The 18,895-nt window shown below is 42.4% G+C and overlaps 2 protein-coding genes across 8 annotated transcripts in view; both read left to right on the top strand.

The window, feature by feature from the left end:
- The window catches only part of sufu (suppressor of fused homolog (Drosophila)), a 455,419-nt gene that overhangs the window by 148,516 nt on the left and 288,008 nt on the right, over positions 1–18,895 (top strand). The window lies entirely within an intron of this gene.
- ldb1a (LIM domain binding 1a) overlaps positions 1–18,895 on the top strand; it is a 35,863-nt gene that overhangs the window by 5,067 nt on the left and 11,901 nt on the right. For 5 of the 6 annotated variants that reach the window (XM_035800346.2, XM_035800356.2, XM_035800365.2 and 2 more), the window contains exon 2: positions 724–806. In XM_035800346.2, coding sequence (XP_035656239.1) covers positions 779–806 — 28 coding nt within the window. In that variant the 5' untranslated portion in view covers positions 724–778. Of the gene's footprint in view, positions 1–723; positions 807–8,282; positions 8,670–18,895 lie in introns of those variants that run through there. The other variant, XM_035800375.2, reaches the window with a different exon arrangement.

Here is an 18,895-nt window from a genome sequence, read left to right as displayed (position 1 = left end):
AGCGTGTGCAAGGCTGTATTGAAAGTGTCACTGTCTGTCACCTTGATTGCAAAACATTATCTCGACCTGTGCACCTATGTTGTAAACTTTCATTCATAGGCTAGGTTGTAGCAATCTCATGATGGGTACGGGGAGAATTAGAGTATCATGTAGTAGCCTAAACCTATCAATGTTACGTTGAGCTGAGTGAATGGAATATGAATGACAGTCATCCAATATACTTTATTAGAAATAATGCCATGCTCAAAAAATTATCATCCACCCTCCTCTTAAACGGCACCAATCGGCACTGACATTTAGATCACCAATTACATACCGGAGCAGGCAATGGCCGTTCAATGTTTGCAAAGCATAGCCTCTGCACATCATACGTTTTGAAAAACAGAAGATTTCCCTCTCTGTTGCCCCGTGCAAGCATATCTGTTGCCCAGTAGACGCATAATTACTGATATCTTTGCCACAATTAAGCGATTTCAAGAGAGCTATGGTTTGTGTGTGTCTCCCCCCTCTCATATTTATCTCTGCCCATGAGGATTGCAATTAGCATATTAATAAACCAACCAGAGTACTATATTTCCGACTTCCTGATTGTTAAATAGAGCTAGAAAGAGAGAGCTCCGATCCTGTTGTACTTCTCATTATATGTCCTGTTCTTCTATCCCCTTTTTCTCACTTTCCTCTGCTTCTTGCTGTCTCTCTCCATGTGTATCCTTGCATACGGAGGGAGGACTGGAGGCGGCTGTTTCCAGCAGAGCAGAGACCTACAACATGTGAGAAGATGTCTGTTGGAGGCTGCGCTTGCCCTGGTAAGTCTCACCATTTCTCGCTCTCTGTCTCTCTGCTCTCTAACTCTCCATTGCTCTCTCTGTCTTCTGTCTCTCTCTCGTGTGCCTTTTCTGCTGTAAAGGTCAAGTCCAGCAACTGGTTTACAGTGTGTTCCTCACTCAATATTCAGTGTACTTTATTTCTCAGCAAGACTGCACAACGGCTACTAGTGCTCACTAGCTATTACTAGCGCACATCTCCTACATACACTGATACATTTTCCCCCCATGTTGAATGACACAAAGTATTCTTGCTCGGACAAGTTTGGGTCAGTGGAATGCTCCTGTGCCCTCAGAACAACATTGTTCCTTATGGAGGTGTGTCTGGTTTGTGTGAGTGTGTGTTTGTGCGCATGCACGCACATTTGATTGTCACTCTCTCTCTGGCAGCTTCGTCTATTTGTTGCTTACTAAGTGGTTACTAACTGTAACTTAGTCTGAGCTTGATCGATATCTTCATCAATACCCTTTGTCTCTATTCTTTACCTTTCTCTGATTGTCACAAGATGTCACTGTGTGTGCGTGAGAGAGAGAGAGAGAGAGAGAGAGAGAGAGAGAGAGAGAGAGAGAGAGAGAGAGAGAGAGAGAGAGAGAGAGAGAGAGAGAGAGAGAGAGAGAGAGAGAGAGAGAGAGAGAGAGAGAGAGAGAAAGTGTGTACATATGGGCTTTATTTGTTGAGTGAAACGGTCAGTCTGACATTTTGTACAGTTTGCCTCAATCTCTTATCTGTATCAGTATCTTATTCTGGTCAGTTCCCTGTGCAAATTCAAATATGTCCAAGTCTGAATCACTCTATTCAGAACAAGCATGAGGCCTACCAGGGTTGGAGAGTCAATGGCAGTCCCATCAGGAACAAAATCTTCTTAATTCAATGTTCATTAATTGCCTAATGGAATATGCTCTAACACTCCTGCCTGTCAAATCAACACATCCATTGGCGGGGACAATTTGCTATCTTACAGCAGGGTCATGATCAATAGTCACCAAATGGAAGAAATGGAACAAATGCTAATTTCCGATTGCCATTACAAAACATTTTCCATTGTGTGCCCTATTAATGAGCATGACCCAGATCTGTGTAGATGAAAGCCTGTTGGCCAGTGAAGCACACAGCAGAGTCCATCATCAGCTCTGCCTAACCTTTTACAGGAAACACTGAGAGTGCAGGGTTTGAGTGGTATGGTTTGTTAATGAGACTATTGTGAGCCCTCTTTTGAATGAGGTCTGTCTGTGTTAGAACCGGGACCGTCTGAGTTTCAATATGAATTCCCCAATGGGGCATTACATTTTACATTACAATCATTCAGATGCTCTTATCCAGAGCAACTTCCAGCATCAATTAGGGTTAAGTGCCTTGCTCAAGGGCACATTAATAGATTTTCCCCTTTTCGTATTGGGCATTTGAACCAGCGACCTTTCAGTTACTGGTTACAACACTGTTAACTGCTAGGCTACCTGCCACGTTCAAGGATGTAAATTCGATCAGTATTCCAGTCGAATAAAACTAAATTATGTAAAGCATTCTGATTTGACACAGATGGTTTGATGGAGCAGAGTGAAGTTTGGAGGTATTCAGGAGGATCACAAGAGGGCACCAAATCATGTTTCCTACTTGTCATGATTTCTAAAATGTTTGTGTATAGTGCCCCCTATAGATAATGTGTCTATTGTACAGGAAACACAATGGCACAGTGGAGTGCATAGGGATTACTGGCTTTAACGGGCTGTTCTGGCATACAAGCACATTGTACCGCTGTTTCCAAGAACTCTCACGGACACACAGCACACACGCAGGCATACACACACACCCACACAGGAACACACACACACACACACACACACACACACACACACACACACACACACACACACACACACACACACACACACACACACACACACACACACACACACACACACACACACACATTGCTGTCTCTATTGAGCCTGATAGCAGCAGCCCCACCGTAGTGCAGCTGTGTATGCGTGTGAGTTCATATGTCTACAGTATTCTGCTTTCCAGCATCGTGCTGCTGAGACTAGATCTGTTTTCCTGTGGGCTTTTATCAACCAATAACATATCGCACTGTCAGTTATTTTGGGCTCCTGAGTGGTGCAGCAGTCTAAGGCACTGCATCTCAGTACAAGAGGCATCACTACAGTCCCTGGTTTGAATCCAGGCTGTGTCATATCCGGCTGTGATTGGGTGCACAATTGGCCCAGCGTCGCCCAGGTTTGGCCGGGGTAGGCCGTCATTGTAAATAAGAATTTGTTCTTAACTGACTTGCCTAGTTAAATAAAGGTTCAATTAAAAAATGACATCTTATTCGGCTCCACGGTCAAAAGAAAGGACAAGCTGTTTTTCAGCTGGTTTATTAGAGGGGGGATGCTGTTTCACAAATCTCATCTCTTGCCCTCTTTTGTTCCCTCACACTCTCATTCTCCATCTCTCGTTCTTTCTTTCTTTCTTTCTTTCTTTCTTTCTTTCTCTCAATCTCTCTCTATCTCTCTCAATCTCTCCCTCTACAGAAGGCAACAGTTAGTTAGGCGTGACTGAGCACGTACCTCTCACAGGGGACAAAAATCAGGCCTGGAATTAGGCTAGTAGTTGAATTCTCATTCCTGTTTCCATTATACAAAATGCTACTTTCTTATGCCCTTTACATTCCCCTTCCTTTATTCCCACCTTCCATTCCTCCTAACTTTCTTTTTTTCCTAGGGAATGTTTGCCACATAGTGTCTCCCATGGCTTTGTTCTGTGTATGACTCCACTGCCAGTAAATCCATATATCACCTCTGTCTCTGACAACATAATTATTATGGGGTGCGCTCCAGGTCAGGAGCTCGTAGTGTAGTGATGAAGTGAGCCACGCTCATTCATAAGCAGTGGTATAAAGTACTTAAGTAGTACTTTAAAATATGATTACTTAAGTAGTTGTTTGGGGTATCTGTACTTTACTTCAGTATTTATATTTTTGACAACTTTTACTTTTACTTCACAACATTCCTAAAGAAAATGATGTACTTTTTACATATATTTTGCCTGACACCCAAAAGTACTAGTTACAATTTGAATACTTTGCAGTACAGGAAAAATGTCCAATTCACACACTCATCAAGAGAACGTCCCTGGTCATCCCTACTGCCTCACATCTGGTGACCTCACGATACATCAATTCTTCCTTTGTAAATTATGTCTAAGTGTTGGGAGTGTGCCCCTGGCTGTCAAAAAAAGTTATAAAAAAGGAAATTGTGCCATCTGGTTTACTAAATATAAGGAATTTGATGTATAGCATTTACTTTTACTTTGTACTTTTACTCAAGTATGAAAATGTTCCACCACTGTACTTAAAGTACATTTAAAATCAGATACTTTCAGACTTTTACTCAAGTAGTATTTTACTGGGTCACTTTTACTTGAGTCATTTTATATTAAGGTATCTTTACTTTTACTCAAGTATGACATTTCCAACTCTGTTCATAAGTAACTCAAAGATGTTAAGAACATACAGCTGGCAGGTTATACACTCTAGCGGAAGGATAGAACAGCAGCCTCTGATAAGACACGGGGTGGGGACCTAAGTACAGTGGGGAGAACAAGTATTTGATACACTGCAGATTTTGCAGGTTTTTCTACTTACAAAGCATGTAGAGGTCTGTAAATATTTTCATAGGTACACTTCAACTGTGAGAGACGGAATCTAAAACAAAAATCCAGAAAATCACATTGTATGATTTTTAAGTAATTCATTTGCATTTTATTGCGTGACATAAGTATTTGATACATCAGAAAAGCAGAACTTAATATTTGGTACAGAAACCTTGTTTGCAATTACAGAGATCATACGTTTCCTGTACTTCTTGACCAGGTTTGCACACACTGCAGCAGGGATTTGGCCCACTCCTCCATACAGACCTTCTCCAGATCCTTCAGGTTTCGGGGCTGTCGCTGGGCAAGACAGACTTTCAGCTCCCTCCAAAGATGTTGTATTGGGTTCAGGTCTGGAGACTGGTTAGGCCACTCCAGGACCTTGAGATGCTTATTACGGAGCCACTCCTTAGTTGCCCTGGCTGTGTGTTTCGGGTTGTTGTCATGCTGGAAGACCCAGCCACGACCCATCTTCAATGCTCTTACTGAGGGAAGAGATCTCGTGATACATGACCCCATCCATCCTCCCCTCAAAACAGTGCAGTCGTCCTGTCCCCTTTGCAGAAAAGAATCCCCAAAGAATGATGTTTCCACCTCCATGCTTCACGGTTGGGATGGTGTTCTTGGGGTTGTACTCATCCTTCTTCTTTCTCCAAACACGGCGAGTGGAGTTTAGACCAAAAAGCTCTATTTTTGTCTCATCAGACCACGCGACCTTCTCCCATTCCTCCTCTGGATCATCCAGATGGTCATTGGAAAACTTCAGACGGGCCTGAACATGCGCTGGCTTGAGCAGGGGGAACTTGCTTGCGCTGCAGCATTTTAATCCATGACGGCATAATGGTTTTCTTTGAGACTGTGGTCCCAGCTCTCTTAAGGTCATTGACCAGGTCCTGCCGTGTAGTTCTGGGCTGATCCCTCACCTTCTTCATGATCATTGATACCCCACGAGGTGAGATCTTGCATGAAGCCCCAGCCTGAGGGTGATTGACCATCATCTTGAACTTCTTGCATTTTCTAATAATTGCGCCAACAGTTGTTGCCTTCTCACCATACATACCACCACAGACTGATGATGGCACTAAAACCGCACACAATGAGCTGCATACCGCCATAAGCAAACAGGAAAACGCTCATTCAGAGGCGGCGCTCCTAGGGGCCGGGGACGTTAATGCAGGGAAACTTAAATCAGTTTTACCTAATTTCTATCAGCATGTTAAATTCTAGACCACCTTTACTCCACACACAGAGACGCGTACAAGCTCTCCCTCACCCTCCATTTGGCAAATCTGACCATTATTATATACTCCTGATTCCTGCTTACAAGCAAAAATTAAAGAAGGAAGCACCAGTGATTCAGTCAAAAAAAGTGGTCAGATGAAGCAGATGCTAAACTACAGGACTGTTTTGCTAGCACAGACTGGAATATGTTCTTCCAATGGCATTGAGGAGTAAACTACATCAGTCACTGGCTTTATCAATAAGTGCATTGAGGACGTCGTCCCCACAGTGACTGTACGTACATACCCCAACCAGAAGACATGGATTACAGGCAACATTTGCACTGAGCTAAAGGGTAGATCTCCCGCTTTCAAGGAGCGGGACTCTAATCCGGAAGGTCATAAGAAATCCAGCTATAACCTCTGACGAACCATCAAACAGGAAAAGCGTCAATACAGGACTAAGATTGAATAGTACTACACCGGTTCCGACACTCGTCGGATATGGCAGGGCTTGCAAACTATTTTAAGGACTATAAAGGGAAGCACACCCGAGAGCTGCCCAGTGACACAAGCCTACCAGATGAGCTAAATTACTTCTATGCTCGCTTCGAAGCAAGTAACACTGAAACATGCATGAGAGCACCAGCTGTTCCAGACGACTGTGATCACGCATTACACAGCCGATGTGAGTAAGACCTTAAACGGGTCAACATTCACAAGGCACAGAGCCAGATGGATTGCCAGGACGTGTACATTGAGCATGCGCTGATCAACTGGCAAGTGTCTTCACTGACATTTTCAAGCTTTACATGTACGAGTCCGTAATACCAACATGTTTCAAGCAGACCACCATTGTGTGCCCAAGAACACTAAGGTAACCTGCCTAAATTACTTCTGGCCCGCAACACTCACGTGTGCAGCCATGAAATGCTTTGAAAGGCTGGTCATGGCTCACATCAACTCCATTATCCCACAAACCCTAGACCCACCCCAATTTGCATTCCGCCCACAGATCCACAGATGATGTCATCTCTATTGCACTCCACACTGTCCTTTCACACCTGGACAAAAGGAAAACCTATGTGAGAATGCTATTCATTTGACTCCGGCTCAGAGTTCAACACCATAGTGCCCTCAAAGCTCATCACTAAGCTAAGGACCCTGGGACTTCCAGACGCCCCCCCCCCCCAGGTGATAAGGGTAGGTAACAACAGATCCTCAATACGGGGGCCCCTCAGGGATGCGTTCTCAGTCCCTTCCTTTTCTCCCTGTTCACTCATGACTGCACGGCCATGCACGACTCCAACACAATCATTAAGTTTGCTGATGACACAACGGTGGTAGGCCTGATCACCGAAGACAATGAGACAGCTTATAGGGAAGAGGTCAGAGACTTGACCTTGTGGTGCAAGGACAACAACCTCTCCCTCAATGTGATCAAGACAAAGGAGATGATTGTGGACAATAGGAAAAGGAGGTCCGAGCACGCACCAATTCTCATCGACGGGGCTGTAGTGGAGCTTCAAGTTCCTTGATGTTCACATCACCAACAAACTAACCTGGTCCAAGCACACCAAGACAGTTGTGAAGAGGGTACGACAAAACCTATTCCCCCTCAGGAGACTCAAAAGATTTGGCATGGGTCCTCAGATCCTCAAATGATTTTACAGCTGCACCATCGAGACCATCCTGAAGGGTTGCATCACTGCCTGGTATGGCAACCGTTCAGCCTCTGACCGCAAGGCACTACAGAGGGTAGTGCGTACGGCCCAGTAGATCACCGGGTTCAAGCTTTCTGCCATCCTGGAGCTCTATACCAGGCGGTGTCAGAGAAAAGCCCTAAAAATGGTCAAAGACTCCAGCCACCCTGGTCAGAGACTGTTCTCTCTGCTACCGCACGGCAAGCGGTACCGGAGCACCAAGTCTAGGTCCAAGAGGCTTCTAAACAGCTTCTACCCCCATGCCATAAGACTCCTGAACAGCAAATCAAATAGCTACCCATACTATTTATGTTTCCCCCACCTCCCAAACCCTCTTTTTACGCTGCTGCTACTCTCTTTCTTAAAACTGCATTGTTTGTTAAGGGCTGGTAAGTAGGAATTTCACTGTAACGTCCACACGGCGCATGTGACAAATAAAATTGGATTATATTTTGTTTGACCTCCAGCACTATCTGAGGTGTTATCAGCTCATCACTCAGAGCTGTCGTGTCAGGCCTCTAGTGTAGGAGTACTACTTTGTGTGCCTTGAGCTGTTGCCAGGTTTTGTCCTAAAGGTATCACCAATGTTGACCAATTACCCAATTTATTAGATGCATATTTAGGAGCTGAACTTCTTTGATCAGTCAGTGTGTGATAAGGTGCTACACTCCAACTTTTTCTCTGCATTAATTTTGTAAGCTAGTACTGACTGAATGAGAGGCAGTGAATGTGATTGTTTTAAAAAGGCTAGCTAGATACTGACTGTATTATTTATTTTAATACACCCACAATTCATAGCAAATGTTTAGAGCTTTACTACATAGCTATTAGTTTGTGAATAGGAGGGAGGGTGTTGTAAAGGCAGATTACGTTTCGATTAAACACGATTGGGGGAGCCCATTCTGCAGAGGGAATGTTTACGCAAGCAGGGAGGAGAGACGTAAAGAGCAGAGACTGGGGCCATTGTTCGCGTCTGGTTAGGAACAAAGGGTTTGGCTCGGTCTCTAGCTGGCTAGATCCCCACTTTTCAACATCTGGGTTGCTTAAAAAAAACGCGACTTTGTAAGTGCAAAAATAACGAGACCGAGGACGTGCTCATTCGCTTTTACGTTTGTTTTGCTTTTCGTTTTGTTTCGGAGAGGAAAACGGAAATAACGACTACGCTGAAGGTGCTCCAAATTGGGACGGCTAGCATCCAAGCTAGCCTGCTAACACCGAGCAGTGCTTTTACTGTTGGAAAGAACACCGCGTTTCGGTGAATCATTCTGTGCAGGTATGGTGGATAAAAGTTAGCAATTTACTAGACTAGTTACTAACTTTCCTTGTTACAGGCTAAGTAGACATTTTATTATAAGGCACATTTCAAGTGTGGTCCGTGCAGCTAACTAACGTTATAGCTAGCTTGGTTAGCATTGGCTAACTCCAGTTAGCTATTCACTGCCACACTAGCTAGTTTAGCATTGTCTAACGCCAATTAGCTAATCACTGCCACACTGGTCAAGACAATCTTGCTGCTGTTTTAGCTAGCGTGTCATCAGCATCAGTCAAACCTTTTGTTCAGCTGATCTAATTCTTAATATTAATCAAGACAATGAATGAGGAATTCACCATGTAGTTGGCTGCTATAGGTTCTCAGCTCTGTGACTTCCATTGTCTTTAATGCTAACGATATAATTATGCTGCATTTTTGTTTATTTTTTAAACCTCAAATCAATGGACGATTTTAGGGGATTCAATTATGGTTCTAACCATGGTGGTTTAATATTCTGTAGTGTGACCCCTTATTCCATAGCAAACATGGATGGTGGATTTCCAATGAGGTTTTACCCAAAAGGCTCAGACTTCTCTGTTTCGATCTCTACGCGGGCCGTCACATGTGTCTCACTGGGCCATGCATGGCTCCGGCGGACCTTCCTTTTTATTTTTTTTATTTTTAATTTCACCTTTATTTAACCAGGTAGGCTAGTTGAGAACAAGTTCTCATTTGCAACTGCGACCTGGCCAAGATAAAGCATAGCAGTGTGAACAGACAACACAGAGTTACACATGGAGTAAACAATTAACAAGTCAATAACACAGTAAAAAAGGGGAGTCTATATACAATGTGTGCAAAGGGCATGAGGAGGTAGGCGAATAATTACAATTTTGCAGATTAACACTGGAGTGATAAATGATCAGATGATAATGTACAGGTCTAGAGATATTGGTGTGCAAAAGAGCAGAAAAGTAAATAAATAAAAACTGTGGGGATGAGGTAGGTGAAAATGTTAACTTGAACACCTTACAGAACAAAAAGTATGTAGTGTCACACTCCTGATGGAAACATAATTACACTTGAGCTTTCATTTAAGAAACACTGGCAACCCACTAGTGTGGGGTTAAATCTCAGTGGAAAAGCACCAGGGGAGTGTTAATCCACCATCTCCAATCATATCTGTAGGGCTAGGGAAATTGTCATGTAGGCCCAACGTAACAGATATAGGATCAGTTTATTATCCTCCCCAAATCCCATTGAGGAGAACATTCAAAGCAGACCGTAGATCAGTTTCTGTAGTAGGGTCAACACACACACACACACACACACACACACACACACACACACACACACACAGGCTATCATCTGGAAAAGAGGGGAGAGGTCTGTCACCCCTTCTATATATGGGCCATATGAGAGAGCGTTTTACACACCTAATACGTATATACTCAAATCAAATTTTACTTGTCACATGTGCCGAATACAACCTTACAATGAATTGCGTACTTACTGTTTTCTAGTCGAGGCTCATCCCATACAACCACTGCTGTACCCCTTTTCTATTCATGTACTGTCCATAATGTGTATATACACCATCGTATACATATATTTTCCGGACTCTGACATTGATCTTTCTAATATTTTGATATTTCTTAGTTTCTTTGTTACTTTTTGGGGGATTTGCATGTATTGTTAGGAGTGATGCACCTATATGACATTTTTGGCCGATATCTGATATTTTCCTTGCCAAAAAAAAACAATAACGATACTCTTTTAAGAATTCTAGTACAGTTAACCTGTTAAGTCGACACGCTACTTTTTCGAACATTCTGTTAAAAATCGCGCAACGTTTCAGCGCCCTGCTACTCAGGCCAGGAATATAGTATATGCATATGATTAGTATGTGTGGATAGAAAACACTCAGACATTTATAAAACTGGTTAAATCACGGCTGGGACTATAACAGAACGTGCGTTTCATCGAAAAGTGCAGGAAAATCTGATCACTGAAAATGGAAATAAATATCCATGTGCGACTTCAAGGAATTGTTCAAAGTGAACCGAATTAAATGAGGCCGAGGTTGCAGTGCCTACAGCTTCCACACGTTGTCTAGAGTCTTGTCATTTGATTCAGCTTTGATTCTTGGTCTAACCGAATCAAGGGAATCGATTCCCTCCGGTCTCCGACCGGATGTTTTGGTCGAGCTCTCTCCAAGACATTTTTTCGAGACGGACACCTATAGAATTGACATCGCCTCCTGATGAATTTTATCGCTTATTAACGTGTACTAATACCTAAAGTTGCATTACAAAAGTATTTCGAAGTGTTTTGTGAAAGTTTATCGTCGACTTTTTGAATTTTAAAAAATGACGTTACGTTATGAAACGCTATTTTTTTCCGTTTATCACACAGTCTTCATAGATCGATATCTAGGCTATATATGGACTGATTTAATCGAAGAAATGACCCAATAGTGATTATGGGACATCTAGGAGTGCCAACAAAGAAGATGGTCAAAGGTAATGAATGTTTTATATTTTATTTGTGCGGTTTGTGTAGCGACGACTATGCTAATTATTTTCTTTACGTCCCCTGCGGGTCTTTTGGGGTGTTACATGCTATCAGATAATAGCTTCTCATGCTTTCGCCGAAAAGCATTTTAAAAATCTGACTTGTTGCCTGGATTCACAACGAGTGTAGCTTTAATTCAATACCCTGCATGTGTGGGTGGACCATTTCAGTTAGTCCGTGATGGGTAAGCCGAGGAATGGGAGGAAAAAAAAAACAAAACCTTTCCACCTTCTCCACTGCTGTCCCAATTGCACGGGATGGGGTTGAGACATGGGGCCTCTAGCTTGATGAGCTTGGAGGGTACTATGGTGTTGAATGCTGAGCTTTAGTCAACGAACAGCATTCCTCTTGTCCCAATGAGATAGGGCAGTGTGCGGTGTGCAGAAATTGCATCTTTTGTGGACCTATTGGGGCGGTAAGTAAATTGAAGTGGGTCTTGGGGGACAAGTAAGGTGGAGGTGATATGATCCTTGACTTGCCTCTCAAGGCACTTCATGATGACAGAAGTGAGTGCTACAGGGCGATAGTCATTTAGTTCAGTTATCTTAGCCATCTTGGGAACAGGAACAATGGTGGCCATCTTGAAGCATGTGGGGACAGCAGACTGGGATAGGAAAAGATTGAATATGTCCATAAACACACCAGCCAGCTGGTCTGCGCATGCTCTGGGGACGCAGCTTGAGATGCCATCTAGGCCGGCAACCTTTACATGTCTTACTCACGTCAGACACGGAGGAGAGCCCACAGACCTTAGTAGCGGGCCGCGTCACTGGCACTGTATTATCCTCAAAGCGGGCAAAGAACAAGTTTAGTTTGTTTGGAGGCAAGACAAGCTTCCTGCCATCCAGGACCTATATAATAGGTGATGTCAAAGGAAAGCAGGCTGAAGAAATGTAGCTTGTTACCTAAAACCCTCAAACTTTTACAGATGCACAATTGAGAGCATCGTGTCGGGCTGCATCACCGCCTGGTATGGCAACTGCACTGCCCACAACTGCAAAGCTCTCCAGAACGTGGTGCTGTCTGCACAATGCATCATCGGGGGCAAACTACCTGCCCTGCACGACACCTACATCACGCAATGTCACAGGAAGGCCAAAAAGATCAAGGACAACAACCACCTGAGCCACTGCCAGTTCACCCCGCTTACCATCCAGAATGGCGAAGTCAGTACAGGTGCATTAACTTCTTGCGTCGAGCCATGCCGGATCCGGTAGCGTAATCATAGCCTCAAGCTCAATACCATAACGCAACGTTAACTATTCATGAAAATCGCAAATGAAATGAATTTAATATGCTAGCTCTCAAGCTTAGCCTTTTGTTAACAACACTGTCATCTCAGATTTTCAAAAATATGCTTCTCTACCATAGCAAACTAGCATTTAGTGTTAGCATTTAGCGTTAGCTTTAGCAGGCAACATTTTCACAAAAACAATCAATAAATCATTTACCTCTGAAGAACTTTGGATGTTTTCAATGAGGAGACTCTGTTAGATAGCAAACGTTCAGTTTTTCCTGAAAGATTTTTTGTGCAAGAGAAATCGGTCCGTTTGGTGCGTCACGTTTGGCTACCAAAAAAAAAACAAATTCAGTTATCCAAACGCTGAACTTTTTCCCAAATTAACTCCATAATATCGACTGAAACATGGCAAACGTTGTTTAGAATCAATCCTCAAGGTGTTTTTCACATACATCATTGAAGAGTTATCGTTCCTGGAAGTATGAGTCTTCACCTGTATCGCGTGGTACAAGGATTGCCACTGGGAATTACGCACCGACTTAGACAAAGGACACCGGACGGCCCCCTGGCAAATGTAGTCTCTTATGGCCAATCTTCCAATGATATGCATACAAATACGTCACAATGCTGCAGACATCTTGGACGAACGGCAGAGCGCATAAGCTCGTTCACAGCATATTCACAGCCATATAAGGAGACGTTAGTAGAACAGAGCGTCAAAAATCCTGCTCATTTCCTGTTTGAAGTTTCATCTTGGTTTCGCCTGTAAGATCAGTTCTGGGGTACTCGCAGATATCTTTGCAGTTTTGAAAACGTCAGTGTTTTCTTTCCAAAGCTGCCAATTATATGCATAGTCAAGCATCTTTTCGTGACAAAATATTGCGCTTAAAACGGGCACGTTTTTTTTATCCAATAATGAAATAGCCATAAATAATGGTACCAACACATCCTCTGAGAGCAACTTCTCCCAACCATCCAGGCTTCAAGAGGTTAAAGCTGGGACTGAGAGACTGAAAAACAGCTTTTAGCTCAAGGCGATCAGACTGTTAAATAGCCATCACTAGTATAGAGACGCTGCTGCCTACATACACACTTGAATTCATTGGCCACTTTAATAAATGGATCACTAGTCACTTTAATAATGCCACTTGAGTAATGCAAGATCTGGAAACATTATTAATCTCATGTATTTACTGTATATTATACCATGTATTGCATCCTGCCTATGCCACTCTGTCATTGCTCATTCATATATTTATATGTACACTACCATTCAAAAGTTTGGGGGGTCACTTAGAAATGTCCTTGTTCTGAAAGAAAAGCAAATGTTTGTTAATTAAAAAAAAAAAACAAATTGATCAGAAATACAATAGTCAGATTTCAAAAAGGCTTTACGGCGAAAGCACACCTTGCGATTATGTTAGGTCAGCTCCTAGCCACAGAGAACCATACAACCAATTTCCAAAGAAGGAGAGGTGTCACAAAAGACAAATAGCGTTAATATTAATTACTAACCTTTGATGTTCACCGGATGGCACTCCCAGGACTCCATGTTAGACAATAAATGTGTGTTTTGTTCGATAAAGTTGATCTTTATGTCCAAAAACCTCGTTTGAAATTAATGCATTATGTTCAGAAATGCTTTGTTTCAAACAAACATCTGGTGAAAGTGCAGAGAGCCACATCAAATTACAAAAATACTCATCATAAACATTGATGAAAGATACAAGTGTTAAACATACGATTAAAGTAACTTCTGCTTAATGCAACCGCTGTCAGATTTTAAAAAATCTTTACAGTGAAAGCACACCATACGTTTATGTTAGGTCAGCGCCTAGCCATAGAACTATTTTCCAACCAAGGAGAGGTGTCACAAAAGTCAGAAATAGCGTTATAAATATCCACTTATATCCACTTAAGGGGAGAGTGGGCTGGTCCTGTGACTTTAACGACCGGTCATAAAGTCTATCTGAACTGCAATATGAAGAAGTCAAACATCCTTTGTGTGTAGAGAGACTCTGCCCCAAAGCTTTAACATCAAAAGGTTGGACATTGAAACAATATTTCTAATGTAAATAATGTGTGGATCTAAACAATAATCATGTCAAATCAGTTTTGTGATATCATTTAGGTCGAAAATGACCCACCACTGTTTAACAGCGGAGAGAACCCTCTAAATTATATTTTTTCAACTTGAAATTTGATGACTTTCCCTAGAGTGACCCCCAACATTAGAAAAAGTGAAACATCGCCTTTGTTCATATTTCCATGAAAGCTGTATACCACCAGGGTACAAAGATTGTCTTAGGGTCATTTTTGACCCGGCAGTTAAAATCATTTACACACAAACACACACACTGAAACATTGAGATTGTGCTACTGATTGAACTCAGACAAAACTAAAACGTAATTGTGCATGTGCAGCATCTCCCCTCCACAACCCCACACATGACTCAAGTTCACATACAAAATAAAAACAATTTCAGACAAAATAAAAATTTATTGAAAGCATTGTTTACTCATGGGGAATACAGTCAGACTGCAGATGAGTCCCCCAGTTCCCTCTTTGCTGAAGCTGTGAGTGCACGTTTCAGTGCCCCGCAAGTCGTAGTATTGATTTTTTTTGTATGTCCAGGAGGAACAAGAGAACAATGATTTAGAAAAGGAGGTATCTGAAGAAGATGGGGGAAGAATAACTTCTTCACTTCTTATTAACTCGGCCAGCAGCTCCCGAAGAGGAAGATCGCCATGGTTGGCACAGTTAGAAAGAACAAGCCCGAGCTCCCCTCTGTACTACTCGCAATATGGGGAGGGATGCCTTCTCATCAAAGTTTGCCTTCACCACCAGTAGTTTCTTACCCACCCAAAGAGAAATACGAATGTGGTCCTCCTGAGTACACTGCACAAAATGGCTAAGATAAGTGATTGTGAGGACAGGAAGCTAGCCATCATCCTGGACTACAACCACAACAAAATTGGCATGGACATCCTGGACAAGGTGATTGGAACTTACAGCTGCAGAGGGGGATGACTTTCCGCTGGCCCCTGGTCATCTTCCATAACATCATTGATGTGTCCTCATACAATGCCTTTGTGAAATGGAACATGATCAAACCTACCTGGATGCCTGATAAGTGGAACAAGAGGGTGTTCCTGGAGCAGCTGGGAAAGTAACCCCACACAGCAGCGTCTACAGTTCTTGTGAAAGCTGTTCAGGGGGCTGAATTCCCCCCCCCAAAGGAGGACTGTTAAACAAATACTATGTGTGAGCATGAGAGATTCATCTGCTAAATCCATGCACACACACTTGCATACTGTCCTACATGTGCTAATTAGAGTTGATTTGATTTATGTTCATGTTTTTGTTTTGATCTTATTTTATTATTTTGTTTATACACCTTGTGGGTGGGGGCAATAGTTTACAAAATGGGAGAAGACTAGTATTTTGTAGTTGAATTGCTCATTGTACAGTAAGAATATATCACTGTTGCCAAAAAAGTTAACTTATTTCCCTTCAATAAAATGCATTCAACTTTCTGCACATTTCTGCTACTTTCTTAGGCTACACAAATGCTATCTCTTGCTAAAAAAATGTATGTTTACACCTATGCAGTACCTTTTTAGAAATAATAAACTTACACTTTAGTAAAGAAAACAATGATGGGTGTGTCGTAATAAAAATGTGTGTTGTACACTGATTTAAATGCAGTCTTTCTGCATTGTGAAGAGGGAAAACCCAGATATTCTGAGTTTGTGATGAATGACAGGTTGTTTCTTCACGTAAAATAGATTTTAGGTTTAAAATGCAATGTTTAGAGGTTCAGTGAAAGTGGGTCATTTTTACACTTAAGACAAGGGGAGTATACAGAATGTGGAGACAACAGAAGGGTTGGAGAGAGGCAAGCGGAGGACCGGTGCATGCATATTGCGCAAGAGACGGAGGCTAAGTTCACACTTATTGTGCATAACCCACCTTCCATTAGCAAAATATAAGGCTAATACTGCATTGAATGTATTACCTGAAAGCGGTAGGCTAGGACATCCTATCTATATGCCTTTATCAATCTTGAACAGGATTGTCTATTTCGGGTGCAATTAGAATAGAATTTAAAATGGCAGCTGCAATAAAATAAAATCTTTACTATTTAAGGTGACCCCTGAAAGCCAGATGGAGATGTGTGAATTACACACGCGTTCGGTCCTTATAGTCATGTAGAAAAGGCTATGCTGCAGCAAATGTAGGGCCATCCTGTCATAAGAAAACAAGTTACCATGACAGGTCTACATGCATTTTGAACTGCACTCCGTACTGAGATGGGTGTATGTCCCCACCCTGCGCGTTGATTGATCATGCAGAGAGTAGCCAGATTTATACATATAATTTAACAATTCCATTTCACATCATGCTGTTCATACCAATAATTTATTATTTATTTATCCTGGGAAAAGAGTGGTTTTGGTATGGTAAATATCAGGTTCCCGCCATTCAACCCTAAGGAGAATACATGATAAGAGTACGAATAAGGAACGGAGTATCAGCAGCATATGATGAGTGAATGTTTGTGTACAGTCGTGGCCATAAGTTTTGAATGACACATATGAATTTTCAGTCTGCTGCCTCAGTTTGTATAATGGCAATTTGCATATACTCCAGAATGTTATGTAGAGATCAGATGAATTACAATTAATTGCAAGGTCCCCCTTTGTCATGGAAATTACCTGACTCCCAAATAAACATTTCCATTGCATTTCAACCCTGCCACAGGACCAGCTGACATGTCAGTGATTCTCTCGTTAACACAGGTGTGAGTGTTGACAAGGACAAGGCTGGAGATCACTCTGTCATGCTGATTTAGTTTGAATAACTGACTGGAAGCTTCAAAGGGAGGGTGGTGCTTGGAATCATTGTTCTTCCTCTGTCGACCATGGTTACCTGCAAGGAAAAACGTGCAGTCAACATTGCTTTGCACAAAAAGGGCTTCACAGGCAAGGACATTGCTGCCAGTAAGATTGCACCTATATCAACCATTTATCGGATCATCAAGAACTTCAAGGAGAGCGGTTCAATTGTTGTTAAGAAGGCTTCAGGGCACCCAAGAAAATCCAGCAAGCGCCAGGACCGTCTCCTAAAGTTGATTCAGCTGCAGAATTGGGGCACCACCAGTACAGAGCTTGCTCAGGAATGGCAGCAGGCAGGTGTGAGTGCATCTGCACGCACAGTGAGGCAAAGACTTTTGGAGAATGGCCTGGTGTCAAGAAGGGCAGCAAAGAAGCCACTTCTCTTCAGGAAAAACATCAGGGACAGACTGATATTCTGCAAAAGGTACAGGGATTGGACTGCTGAGGACTGGGGGAAAGCTTGAAAAAGCTTGTCCGGAGAAGACGAGGAGAGCGATACCATCGGTCCTGTGTCATGCCAACAGTAACGCATCCTGAGACCATGTGTGGGGTTGCTTCTCAGCCAAGGGAGTGGGCTCACTCACAATTTTGCCTAAGATCAGAGCCATAAATAATGGTACCAACACATCCTCTGAGAGCAACTTCTCCCAACCATCCAGGAACAGTTTGGTGACGAACAATGCCTTTTCCAGCATGATAGAGCTCCTTGCCATAAGGCAAAGTGATAACTAAGTAGCTCGGAACAAAACATCAATATTTTGGGTCCAGGGTCAGGAAACTCCCCAGACCTTAATCCCATTGAGAACTTGTGGTCAATCCTCAAGAGGCGGGTGGACAAACACAAACTCAAACCCACAAATTCTGACAAACTCCAGGCATTGATTATGCAAGAATGGGCTGCCATCAGTCAGGATGTGGCCCAGAAGTTCATTGACAACATGCCAGGGCGGATTGCAAAGGTCTTGAAAAAGAAGGGTCAACACTGCAAATATTGACTCTTTGCATCAACTTCATGTAATTGTCAATAAAAGTCTTTGACACTTATGAAATGCTTGTAATTATACTTCAGTATTCCATAGTAACGTCTGACAAAAATATCTAAAGACACTGAAGCAGCAAACTTTGTGGAAAATAATATTTGCGTCATTCTCAACTTTTGGCCACGACTGTATATGTGTGTGTATAAATATTACTACCGGTCAAAAGTTTGGGGTCACTTAGAAATGTCCTTGTTTTTGCAAGAGAAGCACATTTTTGCCAATTAAAATAACATCAAATTGATCAGAAATAAAGTGTAGACAAGTTGTAAATCACTATTGTAGCTGGAAACGGCAGATAATTTTTCAAATAATAATGGACTATCTACATAGGTGTACAAAGGCCCATTATCAGCAACCATCAGTCCTGTGTTCCAATGGCACGTTTTGTTAGCTAATCCCAGTTTATAATTTTAAAAGGTGAATTGATCATTAGAAACCCCTTTTTCAATTATGTTAGCACAGCTGAAAGCTGGTGTGGTGCTGATTTAAAGATG

Source organism: Oncorhynchus keta, chromosome 2 (genome assembly GCF_023373465.1).
Source record: "Oncorhynchus keta strain PuntledgeMale-10-30-2019 chromosome 2, Oket_V2, whole genome shotgun sequence".
NCBI classification, from domain to species: Eukaryota; Metazoa; Chordata; class Actinopteri; order Salmoniformes; family Salmonidae; genus Oncorhynchus; species Oncorhynchus keta.
Note: the sequence above shows the minus strand (reverse complement) of the source record. Positions and strands in the feature narration are given on the sequence as shown.